The following is a 16,027-nucleotide window of genomic DNA, read 5'->3' as shown; positions in this document are numbered from 1 at the left end:
CGTTTGTGTTGATACCCATGATACGAGTTCCAGGCTCGTCCACACCTTAATTCCTGCCATCATCGACGAAAAAGAAAATGCAGAACCCCTCACCTCTTGGTTGGACTGGAGTCGGCCATTTGAGATGAACCTTGTGGTAAGCAGCATGACAGATTGAAGAGCATGATGCCCATGAGATGCTATATTGGTGGGCCATGTCCTGGATGGGAAAATCTTAAATGTCTGTATTTTATTCCAAAAATCTTATCCAGTTATCAATCATTTTACTTGGCCATTCAAATTCCAAATTTACCATTTCATTTCATCCCCCAAAAAACTATGTGCTTCTCTAATGGTGGATAAACTTTGGCCAAGATTTCTCTGCTCACATTCAGCAAAACCAGTGGTAAAAGAAGGAGACAATGAGAAAAACTGTATGAATTCTTTAATCTATCTCTGTCTCTGCATTTCTTTACTTTTTTCAGTCACAAACATCTAAGCCTATCTCCAGAACTTGATCAACATTAGCATATTCAGTCATGGCAGCAGCTCTGCTACATTGGCTGACGCCACTTCAATACTCTAAATTGCAAAAAAGAAGAAAAGCTTATTGTTTAATCTCTCAAATCCCAAACCTTCATACCCTTTCATTAAACAAAGGTTTTTCAAGAGTTTTAGCATCATCTCAAATCACAATAGCTCCTAAAGAAACTGTTTTTACACTGCCCAACTGGAAGGGTGGCAAGAGTGATCCTAGAAACAAAGAACTTAGACTCAATGATGCATTTCTTTACTTGGAATATATGATAGGTAAAGGTCATAGGCCTGATGTGTTTCAAGCTACTCAACTCTTATATGATCTTTGCAAAACTAATAAAATTAGGAAAGCAATTAAAGCAATGGAGATGATGGTTTGCTCAGGTACAATTCCTGATTCAGCTTCTTATACTTTCTTGATAAATCAGTTGTGTAAGAGAGGGAATGTTGGGTATGCAATGCAATTAGTAGATAAGTTGGAAGAATTTGGTTGTCCACCAAATACTGTCACTTATAATTCACTTGTTAGAGGTCTTTGTATTCATGGGAATCTGCAGCATAGTTTGCAAGTTTTGGATAGGTTGATGCAAAAAGGACTAGTCCCGAATGTGTTTACGTATTCGTTCTTGCTTGAAGCTGCGTACAAAGATAGAGGAGTAGATGAAGCTGTAAGACTCTTAGATGAGATTATTGCTAAAGGTGGTAAGCCTAATTTGGTTAGTTACAATGTTTTGTTAACCGGGTTCTGCAAAGAAGGTAGAACCGACGAAGCCGTTGAATTCTTTAGGAACTTGCCTTCAAAGGGTTTTGATCCGAATGTCGTGAGCTACAACATTGTGTTGAGAAGTATGTGCTATGAAGGAAGATGGGATGAAGCAAATGTGCTATTGTCTGAGATGGTTGGTGAAACTCGTTCTCCGTCTGTCATCACGTATAATATCTTAATTAGCTCACTTGCCCTCCATGGGAGAACTGATGACGCTCTCGAGGTCCTGGAAGAAATGATGCGAAGTCGATTTAAGCCCAATGCCACAAGCTATAATCCGATAATTGCGCAGTTCTGCAAAGAAGGGAAGGTTGATTTTGTGGTCAAGTGTTTAGATCAGATGATTTATAGGCATGTTAATCCTAATGATGGGACTTATAATGCTCTCGCTGTGCTTTGCGAGGAAGGAAAGGTTCAAGAAGCTTTTCTCATATTCCAGAGCTTGGGTCATAAACAGAGATCGTCTCCGCATGACTTCTACAAGAATGTCATTTCAAGTCTGTGCCGCAAAGGGAATACTTATGCAGCATTTCAGCTTCTATACGAGATGACAAAGAGTGGGTTTACCCCGGATTCTTATACTAATTCTTCATTGATCAGGGGATTATGTTTGGAGGGAATGTTAGATGAAGCTAAGGAAATATTTACAGTCATGGAAGAAAATGAGTATATGCCAGAAATCGACAATTACAATGCACTTATACTAGGTTTGTGTAAATCTCAGAGAACGGATTTATCATTAGAGATTTTCGAGAGCATGATACACAAAGGATACATGCCTAATGAAACAACTTATACTATTTTAGTTGAAGGAATTGCTCATGAGGAAGAAATGGAAATGGCTGCTGAAGTTTTGAGAGAATTGTATCAGAGAAATGTTGTAAGTAGGAGTACTGTCGAGAGACTTGCAATGCAATATGATCTCGATTGACTTGCAGTCTCTCTTCAGCTTCGGACGGAAATAGAGCAAGAGAAGATATGACTGTTAAGTACACCATTCATAGACTAAAAACCAATTGTTAGTAATTGGAGTATGAAGTTTGTGTAGTGATGAAGGAAGATTTACGAACTCAAGTTGTTACTTGAAGAACATGACTTTGGCTCCAAATGTTTCAAAATGGAGACTGACTGCACAATGCAACATGAAGTTTACAAATTATGTTGGCTCTCCTGCGGATTGTGTAACAAATGTTTTAGGTGGCTGTGGGAGATGCAACAAGAAATCATGTCATATTTACATTTCTAGTTAGGCTCTGGATGTAAAATGAGGATGAACTATCTTTTCTATATATAAAAATGAAGAGGATATAAAAATTATCTGAATTTTATGTCTGCACCAATGTGTGACCAATACCATTATTCATATAGCTCCAAATTTATCTTTTCTAGATGTAGTATTACTTTCTCACTACTCGAGATATATTATGGAGCAAGGGTAAGAAAGTATCGTTCCCGCAGACAGCTCTAAGTTTGTTATTCGATTTCAATATCTTATACGATGCTATGGGGATTTTTTGATTTCTATCTAAAGTAAACTAAAAGCTAACAAGGAAATAAACAAGCAAATCAAACAAGTAAAAAAAATTTGGTCAAGGATTTCGTTTTCATTCACAAACATGTTGTTATCTTAATAACTAGAATTGATATATAATCTCGTTTTATCAAAAGTCCTAGATTACAATGATCGCATAAATATCTAGCAAATTTCCTCAAATCATCACACTTAAAAAAATGTATGAATTATATTCTAGAGAACATCCTAACGTATAAAAGCACTAATCAAGTTCAATTCCCCAGACACATTAAACTTAATGAAATTAGGCTAATCAATGCAACATAACCTGGAAACTGCACTAATCCGATTTAATAAAAGTCGTGGTTCACATACGATTACAAAGATATATCACTACAAAACCATATTTATGTTACTTGCAATCAGGAATTTATCACTTTTGCGCATGATAAACCATAATCTAGCTAAAAATATGAATGTAAGTTCAACCAATTTGCAAATTGACAAAACAAACGCTCAAATCATGTTACAATACGTCAATCATGCAACAACATTTCTAGTGAATCATGAACGATAAAATTGACATCAAATTAATTCATTAAACCAAAAATCATGTTTGTGAAATCAAAGTGATCTTTTAACCAATAAAAATAAACTAGCTTCACATGTTTTTGGAAATCATAAAAAAAAAATAAAAAAAAAGAAAAGCATGTAAAAACCTATGTGCTTCTCCCTAAGGGAGAGGTGGCTAGCTATCTAGACAAAGATAAAACTCTTTTCTTTTATATGTTTCTCCTAAAATGATACTTTCCTTATTCTTCTCGAATACCTCAAATTAGGCCAAGTCTTCAAAATCCATCTCCAAGGAGCTCACCAAGTCAATGTGTGTGAAAAACCCATGTGAAAGTCTTTGCCCAAAACAGGTCGTCAAAGTGATGATGCAGTCGCCAGAAATCGGCCTGAATATTCCTTCCGGACACCAGAGATGCTGCTAACGGCCATCTGAAGTCAACCTAATGGCTGTCCGTTAAGTATAACGGTCATTGACGGTCTCAGTTATATTAACGCTACACTAACGATACCGTTATTCGTGAGTCAGTGACATGGATCGGTGAGTCAACTCGCCGTACTCCAATTCCAGTTGGGTTTCCGCTGTTTCTGACCAATTCCAGGCCAAATTCAGACCTATTATTGTTCTTTCGTATATATTTTATACACTCAAACCTTAAATTCAAGCATTTATTCATGTAGCACCACCGTTTTACTTTTCAACAACTCAAACTCATTTCAATCTCTGTAAACAATTCATTGCAGCTCATTGTGGCACTGCACCCTTTCCTGCACCAATTCCATCACCAAATGCAATTGTCTTCATTCGAGCTACACCATACTCAACTCCATTGCGTAAAGGTTATGAAGATGAGAGAGCAATTTTGGCATCCGATATTAGGATGGGGGCCACCTAAAGTGGCATCATTTCAGCTACAATTTGTATGATGGTGGTTCTAAGTTAAGTTGCATATGTATTTAGCAATTATTCATGGTCGCCCCTTATCCTTGGATGTACTTTTGATAACACTTTCCTTAGAAATGACAATTTTTCTCTTTTACGCATATTTCTTCTCCTTCGGCGTCATATGACTCCAAATCACCTATAAAACTCGAAACAAAAGTAAAATACATAATTTACAAGAAAAATAACAAAGAAAACATAACCAATTGATAGTAAATCAAGGTGTTTAAGACACCTGTCAAATCCCCCCATACTTAGATTTTACTAGTCCTCGAGCAAACTAAGCTAAAATAATTATAAAGTATACAACTCTCTTTTGTTGAGGTTACGGTTACACTTATCATGTGTGGAAAGCTCTTAAACTCCTAAATGTCCCTAGCAGACGAGTTATACTTTCGTGAGGGTTTACAAGAGTTGTATCCACACAACCTAATCTTCTAACTTTCGGATACTCCGAAGCACGAGCATCCATCGAGCTGAGAAAACATAAAGTTTCTGCACACTAATAATAACAAGTTAGAAGTACAAAAGAACATATTCTGATGCTTAAGTGGTGAGCGATAAATAACCTATGCCATATAAAAGAATTTAAGTTCGAGAGTGATCGAATGTCTCAACTTCTGCCTCACCAATAGGATTTTATGATAATTGCACTCGAAAGACAACTTTTTTGGTCTCACATGCGCGCAGGTAGGAATGAATATAGAAATACTACAACACATTGAATAGTGGAAAGGAATAACTTCCGAAATAATATTTCTTAAAACCCACTCTTTTACCGTTTTGAAGAACCTTTTTTTTCTAACGATCTCTAAGAAAGGAAATGAACCACTATGCGAGGATGTGAATATGCTTACTTACTTTGTCGTCCGATCTACAATTAGCACCACTCTTACAACGTCCAATAGAAAGGTCTTCATCTTTGGTCTTCAACTTTTATTGATAAACTCCTGAACTTCGTAAAACCTTTTCAATTTGTAACCTTTTTCCTCAAATCCTTGTTATTTGAAACTTGTTCGTAGATTTTTCCTTCCCCACGGCTTTATTAAGTGAATACAAATTAAAGTAATACAAGAATTTCTCTTGTCTCTTTTACTCTTGTCTTTTTTTTTCGAGACAAGAAAAATAAAATAAAATACAAAATGAAACAAATTAAATTAAATTTTCTTTTATTTTATTTTTTCCAATTCATTTTTCATTTTTTATGAGACAACAAAAATAAAATACAAACTAAACAAAATAATAAAACTACTATGGCCGTGGGAGAAGTACTCTACCGCTGGATTCGTCACAACTTGATATCATAAACTTCAATAACTCTCATCATTTGATAATTTTCGATCTTTTACATAAGTCTTCAACTTGTACATATAATTTTGTTCCTTGTCTTGTTGCTTCACTTGAATCTGAAATCTGCTCTTTGTTGTACCGTTGCTTATAAAGGAGATAATCACTACACCAAAATAACTAGGATGTGAATTGTGGAAAGAGGAGGGTAACAACGGGAATGTCAAATATTCATTATGTGCAGGTGTCATTAATAATATGTACTCAATTAGCACACGCGTGAGAAACATGTATGGTTAGTGATGAGATATAAATTGAGTATCTATGTATTGTATAAATAATGAAGGTGGAGGTGTGAAAATTTACTTCTAGCTAGGCTGGAAGTCAAATACAAGAAATCAAACAACAATTGCAGGGGCTAAAAATCATAAGTACTTTCGATTTGCATTTGCATTGGGGGTGTGTATATGAGGAAAAGAGTGGTTTTTATGGGAACAACAACATGCAACAATGAACCAACCAAGAGTACTACAAAACATAGATGGTTATATATAGGAGGAAGATTATGAAAATTTGTTGAAGAAAGAAAAAGGACATCTGGAGCAACAACAATCTTCCTGAGATTTCAAATTCCTTGAATGGGATATATGCAGGCAGGCATACTAAAAAATAATTTAATCACCATTACAATAGTTTGTTATTTAGCCTTCACAAATATTTAATCACCATTACAGTTAGCACACAATACATATGTATGATTAGCTTAGTTTTTTTTTTTATGGTATCGAAAGGAACTTTATTTAAGCTTATCTTACCAGAGCATAACCCATCACCAACCTATGTAATTATGCATCTTTAATGAAAGTTAAATATCCATGACATGATTTGGAGGCTCATAAACACTCAAATTCCTACCATCATTAGCTAAGAACAGAACCCAGAGCCTCTCCCCACCTCTTCTCTTGGTTGGAATCATCCATTTGGGTTAAACCTTGTGGTAAATAGATTGAATACCATGATGCCCATTATTGGTGTACCTCGTCTTGGATGAGAAAATGTTAACCGTATATGAACTGTTTCTTAATCCTAAAATCTTATCCAGTTAACTATTAGAGCACTGCTCAGTCGAACTCGTAAGTTTTACTATCTCAATCTTGTTATCAATGTTAGATGCACAAAGCTATATCATGATTTTTAATCTACTGAAATCAAATCTCGGACTAGGATTCAGTATGATAGTTGAGTATTAGACATCACTGCATAACCCTCGAAGGTCGAAGACTGAAGATCAAACGAACATATTTGGAGAAATTTATCGGTAAAGAGGTATGTGAAGACTGAACCATTTTATTTACTCAAGGAATTACTATTTTATCTATATGAGACTACATGCTGTTTGACTTCTAGAAGATTTAGTGTTGCAAAGAAGAAGTTTCGAGTCAAGATTGTCTTGTTAAACATCTCGAAATATGATTCAAGCAATTGATGTTCATAGATCCTTAGAAATCTTAGTTCAAAACAATTTATTGTTCAAGAACTATCTTTGTCTCAATTGGATCATTTGAAAATTGCTCGAGCAATGATATGTTATATCTATGGAAATTGAGAATGTTTGAAAGCATGAAAATAAAGTTTTCATAACTACTGAAATCTAGACGCAAGGTAGGTATATGGATACTCAGTACACGTACCCTAGTCCACAGAGTTCCGGAACAAGGTAGGAATGCTGGGTACCCAAGGGACTGAATTGGTGAATAACTTAAGGGTACACGTACCTTAGCTTCGTGAATTCACGAACTAGTTCATAGGTACATGTAATGCACACACATACCAGTTTAAATTAAGTAGATGCTCATAAACTATTTTCACAAAAATGTTTGATACTGCTACGACTCTCATAAACACCTCTAAGACATCTTTGATCACTAAATCACTTTGTGTATGTGTATTGTTAGACACATTTATGTGTCTAATTTGTCTCAATTCTATATATTGTTAGTGCTCAATTTTGTAGTCATTATGGTGTTTTATGTGTGTGTAGGTATTTCTGGAAAAGAAACATTTTTGGAAAAATCGTCTCGAAAAATTACTAAAGGCACCCAGAAAAGTGTTAAAAGCAACCCAACTTTGGATAAGGGCACTCCCAGAAATGCGATAAAGGCACCCCAAGAGTTTTATATTTACAGACAAGATTACTACTTGTAACCCACAAATTGATATTCACACCCCCTAAATTGCTCGAAAATCTGGTTTAAAAAAGCAGAATTATGGTTGAAGATTTGTAGGTGTTCTGAAGAGACTTAATGGCTGAAATTGATTGGGAAGACTTGATTTAGGCTAAAAAGATTGATAAGGGTGTATGATTGGATTAAAATTGGTTAGAATTCAAGTTGGAGTAAAACAGAGAGTGAGAAGTTACAGATCTCTGTTTGTAATGAAATTGGACAGTTCTGGTCGAACTTGGTCTTGGATATGGACCTATTAGGGTCATACATGACTGGTAGGTGATTTAGATTCGAAGAAATATGGTCTGTTACGTGGATTCAAAGTCAAACAGAGAGTTGAAGACATTCACGGGATTTTGGAAGATTACGTGTGTTTAACTACTTTTGGGATGACAATGCAACGTGTTTGGAGCATGTCAACCCTAGAAGGCAAGTGAAAGAGATAGTAGAGTTACTACAGAAGCGTAACCGAGATTTTTTTTTAATCGGTTAAGAATTTTGTGCTACCGAGTTTCGAACTCAGGTCACTGGTATCATCACCTAGTGACTTTACCATTGTACTACATTGGCACCGGCATCGTGATAGAGAATTAAAAGGGAATTATTCCCTGTGGCTGGCCGGAAGAAAAATAAAAGAAGAAAGAAAATATTTTAAGTTATTACGAGAGATTTTATGTGCATGTTAGGGTATAAAAGAGTTGTTGGGATGCTAGAATCGAGAACAGGGAGAGATTGGAAAAACTTAGAATCGTGAAACATCAATTTTCAGAAAATATTTTCTGCTTCTACCAAGAACATGAAGAACAAAAGGAGGCTCTGAACAGTCGCTAAATCCGTCGTCAGTAGCTGAACTATTTTAGCCAGAGCCGTTTAGTCGCCGGAGACCTTTAGCGACTAAAAATCGTTGTAAGAAATTTTATCTCTTTTTGAATACAATGAATAATACATATTTCTCCACTTTCTGATTCATGAGTAAATGAATTAATTTCTAGGTTTGAGGAGGAAACTATTTTTTTGATGTATAATTTTTAGTATTTAGTTTTCTTTAATTATTACTATGTAATTAAGTTTTAATTGTGTAAAATTGTTCTCTTCTTTATATGCTTCAGAATAACTGTTTTAGGTAGTTTTTTAGGTACCAATATTTTATAAGCGAAGGAATAGGCTTTAGATTAACGTCGAAACTCATAAAAAAAAGAATTTTAACGATTTATTTTCTGAGGCATGAGATTGGGTTTGAAATTGTCTTGAGTAGTTTTGAAAGAAAATTAGATAAAATAATTATTGAATTTACAAACATTAAAAGTAGTGGAATCTGATACCCTCCCTAGTTCTCCCTCTCTATGGACAATACAATTAGTTTTTCTTTAGTATTTTCTTTTATCAGCCTTGAACCAAATCTTAAGGGAGAAAAAAAGGTACGAGAATCGAATCCCATACTTACTGAAAAAGTGGGGGGTACACAACCACACCCAATATTTCGATTAGCAATCTGTATGGACTAACTCCAATATACTTTTAAGAGAATCAACTAGACAGTCAGACTCAAACTTAATAAAAGTATATCAAGAGCTATATCTCACTTTCTCGATTCAATACTTACTCAAGAAAATAGACATCTGCGAGTCTAATTGAATACAAGAGAAATCACTTGAACGGTACCAAACACCAATGTTCAAGGATCAATCAATTTCAATCAACAACCAAAGGTTGGATTTCCCAATTGATCGATTCAAGCGCACAACCTGTGATATTTCAATTATATAACAAAATACAATGTGGAAAAGAAATAACACAAACACCAGAAGTTTTGTTAACGAGGAAACCGCAAATGCAGAAAACCCCAGGGACCTAGTCCAGATTGAACACACAATGTATTAAGCCGCTACAGACACTAGCCTACTATAAACTAACTTCGGTCTGGACTGTAGTTGAAACCCAATAAATATCACACTGATCTAAGGTACAGTTGCGCTCCTTACGTCTCTGATCCCAGCAGGATACTACTCACTTGATTCCCTTAGCTGATCTCACCCACAACTAAGAGTTTCTACGACCCAAAGTCGAAGACTTTAATAAACAAATCTGTATCACACAGAAAAGTATACGATAATAGATAAATCTGTCTCCTACAGAAATACCTACGAGTTTTGTTCCTTCTTTTGAAAAATCAAGGTGATCACAGGAACCAATTGATAAACCATACTTATATTCTCGAAGAACAACGTAGTATTATCAACCACCTCACAATAAACTTAATCGACTAGCGAAACAATTTATTGTGGAATCACAAACGATGAAACGAAGGTGTTTGTGACTACTTTTCTATCTTGCCTAACGGAGAAATCAATCTCAATCCAATCTTTACGATTGTACTTAGTACGATAGAAACAATAAGATCAGATCACACAACTACGAGAAAGTAGTATCGGTCTGGCTTCACAATCCCAATGAAGTCTTCAAGTCGTTAACCTACAAGGTCTCGATAGAAACCTAAGGTTAAAGGAGAATCAACTCTAGCTTATAAAAATAGTATCACACAGGAGGTGTGGGGATTAGGTTTCCCAGTTTTTAGAGTTCTCCCTTATATAGTCTTTCAAATCAGGGTTTGCAATCTAAGTTACCTTGGTAACAAAGCATTCAACATTCACCGTTAGATGAAAACCTGATTAGATTCAAGCTAATATCTTTCAACTGTTAGATCGAAACTTAGCTTGTTGCACAGAAATGAAATGCACTTTTTTAGGTTTGTGTAACCGTACCCAAACATGTACATTAAGTTGGTTCAACAGTAATTAACCAAATGGTTAGCCATATGAGCACTTTCATATCAACCATATTCTTCTTTACCATAACTAGTTCAAATGACTCAAATGAACTAGTTAGAGAGTTGTTTAATTGCTTAGATCTTTATAATAGACACAATTGAAACAAAAACGATTTGATTCACTCGAATCGATTCATGAACATTATAGCCACGATATGCAATTATGCATTCCTTAGTTTATATAAGTTTAAGTTCATAAATAATCGTTTTTAGAAAATAACCAACTTAAGTACGCGAACTGGTACGCGGACTTAAGTACCCGGAATAAGTTTGTTTTTAGTTTACAAACTCCAGCAGAATTTCTTGGGATGAGAATTTCCGACAGTACGCGGACTTGGTACGTGGACTCTAGCTCCGGTTTTCCTGAGCAGCAAAGTACGCATACTTTGGTTCAAGGAATAAGGACTTACACACATATATGTTACCACACAATGTTTATATCCTTCCATGGTTATATAATCTAAACTCTCATTTCAATCATTGAAACATTCTTAGAGGACGCTATATAGTTGTTATTCACAAACCATTTTTCGTGAAAGCCATTTTTAAGTGATTGAAACTTATCATGACTTTCGTCACTAGTAAAGATGAACTTGGCCAAAGTGAAAGCTTACCAACACATATTTCGAGAAATAGATAAGCGAGATAAACTCGGCTCGAAATAGCAAATGTGTATAATCATAGTCTATATAGCAAAACGACTTTTGTCTCAAGATAAGAGATAGAGTAGATGGACTTTTAAGTGATAGATAAGTTCAAGTCTCCACATACCTTTTAGTTGATGAAGTTCCACCAGTTCCTTGAGTAGTTCTTCGTCTTTGTATGATGATCACCATGGAGTCTTGAGCACAACTACACTTTCTATCCTAGTCCGAGACTTAGCTAATAGTAGACTAGAAATCAAGACTTATAGTTTTGATCACTAATATTGACAAACATGCTTGAGATAGCAACGCATGCGAGTTCGACCGAGAAATGCTCTAACAATATCCCCCTTTGTAAATTTTAGTGACAAAACTATCAATACATATGGAATACAAAAATGGATAAATAAACTTTTGTAGCTTCTTTTCCACATGCCTGATCTTCTTGGTTCTTCAACATTACTCGAAATCTTCGTCACTTCCAAGTACTCCAATGATTCCAAAGGTTGTAAGTTTGGCATCATCGTTGTTGAAAATCCGTAACCATAACAATGAGAAAACAAGAATTCTCAATCATTGTTACACAGTGCCATAGTATTATTACACAACATCAAAGTTCAATTGCATCACAACTTCGACAACAATATTATGGTTATATGTATCACTCCACCTTAGTCAATACTTCATCTCACATTGAAACCATTACCCCTTACATAATGAACCGAAAACTAGTGGGATCCTAATGAAATTTCCATAGAGACATTTCATGACCAAAAGCAAGCACATATCAACTTTTAGATGCAATCATATAGCCGAAGCTAAATGCTTTCATCAAGGAGTTTATAAAGATACAAGATAATCCCTATAATATTCCACAGCCGCATTCCCCATAAAGATTTGGCAATTAAGCACAAGTTCAATTAAGAACTCTCCCCCATAAAATGTCATTCCCGAAAGAACAACAAGAGGGACCTTACTTTCATGAGAAAAGAAGGATTTCTTTGGACATAACAAATCACATACGAATATGAATTTGAATCTAAATAATTCTCAATTAAATTAACCACAAGAAAATCCATGATTAATCTAATCGGAAATGCTCAACATAAGAGAACTTACGGAGCCGCACAGTATATACATAAAATATGGATCAGGGAAGATCAATACCTCGGAATAAACAAGGATTCATTCTATTTTCCATCACCATTTGCAAAATGACATACAATAGACATAATCCTCGTAAGCAAAAGTTTATCCTATCTTCCATCAATATTTGCATAATGACATAATAGGCTTCAAACTTTTGTAATGTCAAAAGTTCATTCATTCTTTTATCAATACATGCATATCGACATATGAAAGACTTAAATTTTGACAAAGTATGGGACAATCATAGTTCACGGATGCAAACACACATATCCCATAACAAATTGCAACATATGAAACCATAAAGATTAATACTGCAAAAATCATCTTCCAAACAATTTTAGAATTTAAACAAATAAACCTAAAAACAATGAAGATGAAAACGTTGGACATAGCTATGTGTAATCACAATAATGGCTATTCCAAACTCTAGTTATTCTTCTAAATAAAACAAGAAATAAAATTCTCATCAGAAGATTTACTAGATGTTAATACCTTTGAAGAATTCTTTATCGTCCCCGAACTCCTTGTCGTCAACAGCCATTGGGACATAAGGTTCATGAAGATAGGAGTTAATATCAATAAACCTTCTTGACTGATATCGAACTAGGGCCTTTTGAATCTCATGAGTCTTAAACACAAAAGCCTTTATTTGCTGAATCTCCTTTCGTATTTCATTCAAAACTTCAAGAACATCAGAAAACTTCTGAGAATTTGAAGGAACAACTCTTGGATTCCTCACATTCCTTCTTTTTCTTTTCAATGTCGGAGGCAACGGAGATTTCTCTTTTTACTTCATGATTGATGGCTTGACAATCATATCAACATCTTTTCCATCAGAAGACATGATGCTTGGAGTATCCATAAGCCTATGGGTTTGTGAGAGGAAATCACAATTTAACTCAACAAGTAGTCTTAAGATAAAATAAGTTTCAAGGAAGGAAAAAAGGAATGTAGGGTTACGAAACCTTTTAACAGGTTCGTGTACGCAAAATTTTGAACCCTAAAAAGAGTAAAATTGTCGAGACCCTCCTTAATTGATAGATAGGGAATTCCAAAAACAACAAAACCAAGAAAAGAAGAAAACAAACTTTTCTTAAAGCTTGAGAGGTGTAAAACCTTGTCTCTTTTGATCAAGCACATGAGACAAGATTTACAAATCAACACAATCAAGTTGTGTTTTGGTGAACAACAATTTGTCCACCATGTTCCTCTTGAGAGGAATCCACAGACCTTTATATATCAAACCGAGTGGACCATACTTTCTTCTCTAATGTTATTGTTTTATCATTGGAAACTAACTTCTTAGACGAAGATAAAATCTTACATACCTCAGAGGTCTTCTAAGTAAGTTTAAGCTTGTTTGCTAGTCGATTTGCTCTTCGTTGAAGTTTGTTGACATGTCTCAATTTGTGTTTGTACTTGTAACACTTTGATAGTTCATGACCTTTGAGTGAACAATATGAGCACGTCAATCTTGGATATAATTCAGGCATCTGAGATGTGCAAGCTGCTAGACACATAGTAGAACCTGAAATATTATACACAGAGTTTCCAATAGAAAGGTCAATTTTATCTTCCAGATTGGTTGAGTTTTCTTTTGAAAGAATATCAAGATTGATGTATGTATTGCTACAATTATCAAAATCAATATTTTCACAAAGAAGTGCAACACTTGATTTTTCGTCTTCATTAGAATCATAATTGTCAGATATTTCATCAAGAGTTCCAGCAAGACCTTTGTTCCCAGTGTATTTCTTTCGATTTGGACACTCATTTGCAAAATGACCAAAACCTTTACACTTAAAGCACTGAGGCATATCCTCGTCATCAGTTTCATCATTATCCATATTTTTAGGAGGAACACGATTATGTGGTTTATCTGATTACTTGGTTTATCTCTGGAGAACGTTTACTTCTCTTCAAAAGAAGATCCCTAAACTGTCTTGTGATCAACGAGACTGACTTGTCAAGATCTTCATCTGATGAATCATCCTCAGAAAGATCATCTCCAGAGATGTAAACAGTTTTACTTTTATCAAGTAATTTAGTGTTCTTTAGTGCTTTGAAAGCAACATCCTTGCTAGACTCGGACGTATGCTCATGATCGAAGATCTTTAGCTTCCCAACCAGAGTATTTCTGGACAGAGTTGCGAGATTATTTCCTTCAACGATGGCATACTTCTTAGAATCGTATCTAGATGGCAGCGATCTAAGAATTTTCATCACAATGTCCTTTTCAGGAATAGTTTTACCCACTGAAAAAGATGCATTAACAATTTCAGACACTTCGTGATTAAACTCATCAAATGTTTCTTCATTTGTCATACGAAGGTTTTCCCGATCAGAATTTAGGTTATGAAGCCTAGCTTCTTTCTCACTGGTATTTCATTCAAATACGATTTCTAAGATATCTTAGGCTTCTTTAGACTTAGTGCACGTAGTCACATGGTGCTGAAGATCTGGGGTAATGGCATGTATGATAGCATTCAAGCTATCAGAATTTTGCTTTGCAGCAAGAATTTCTTCTGGACTATATCTACCAATATCCTTCGGTATAGATACATCGCCTTCTGTATTAACCGGAGGATCATAGCCATTAACAACACGTACCCATGTTTGAAAATTACGATCTTGAAGAAAAGCACACATAATAATTTTCCACCATAAGTAGTTTGAGCCATCGAAGACTGGTGGTACGTTTATGGAGATAGAATTCCTGTCCATAGAGTCAGATCGCTACAAACACAGATTTGTAAGGTCTTTAAACGTGTTTGCCTGCTCTGATACCAATTGAAAAAACGGGGGTACACAACCACGCCCAATATTTCGATTATCAATCTGTATGGACTGACTCCAATATACTTTTAAGAGAATCAACTAGACAGTCAGACTCAATCATAATAAAAGTATATCAAGAGCTATATCTCACTTTCTCGATTCAATACTTACTCAAGCAAATAGAAATATGCGTGTCTAATTGAATACAAGAGAAATCACTTGAACGGTACCAAAGACCAATGTTCAAGGATAAATCAATTTAAATCAACAAATAAAGGTTGAATTTCCCAATTGATCGATTCAAACGCACAAACTGTGATATTTCAATTATATAACAAAATATAATGCGGAAAAGAAATAACACAGACACCAGAAGTGTTGTTAACGAGGAAACCGCAAATGCAGAAAAACCCCGGGACCTAGTCCATATTGAACACACACTGTATTAAGCCGCGACAGACACTAGCCTACTATAAACTAACTTCGGTCTGGACTGTAGTTGAACCCCAATAAATCTCACACTGATTCAAGGTATAGTTGCACTCCTTACGTCTCTGATCCCAGCAAGATACTACACACTTGATTCCCTTAGCGGATGTCACCCACAACTAAGAGTTTCTACGACCCAAAGTCGAAGACTTTAATAAACAAATTTGTATCACACAGAAAAGTCTATGGTAATAGATAAATTTGTCTCCTACAAAAATACCTACGAGTTTTGTTCCGTCTTTTGATAAATCAAGGTGAATAGGAACCAATTGATAACCCAGACTTATATTCCCGAAAAACAACCTAGTATTATCAATTAC

At 35.2% G+C, this 16,027-nt stretch overlaps 1 protein-coding gene across 1 annotated transcript; it reads left to right on the top strand.

The window, feature by feature from the left end:
* The first annotated feature begins 265 nt into the window (after window positions 1-265).
* On the top strand, window positions 266-2,618 carry LOC113288713 (pentatricopeptide repeat-containing protein At1g79080, chloroplastic-like). The gene has a single exon (XM_026537835.1). The coding sequence runs from the start codon at window positions 519-521 to the stop codon at window positions 2,211-2,213; it is 1,695 nt and encodes a 564-aa protein (XP_026393620.1). The 5' UTR covers window positions 266-518; the 3' UTR covers window positions 2,214-2,618.
* Window positions 2,619-16,027: the final 13,409 nt, after the last annotated feature.

The sequence above is a fragment of the Papaver somniferum genome, chromosome 1, assembly GCF_003573695.1.
Source record: "Papaver somniferum cultivar HN1 chromosome 1, ASM357369v1, whole genome shotgun sequence".
In the NCBI taxonomy this organism is placed as follows: Eukaryota; Viridiplantae; Streptophyta; class Magnoliopsida; order Ranunculales; family Papaveraceae; genus Papaver; species Papaver somniferum.
Note: the sequence above shows the minus strand (reverse complement) of the source record. Positions and strands in the feature narration are given on the sequence as shown.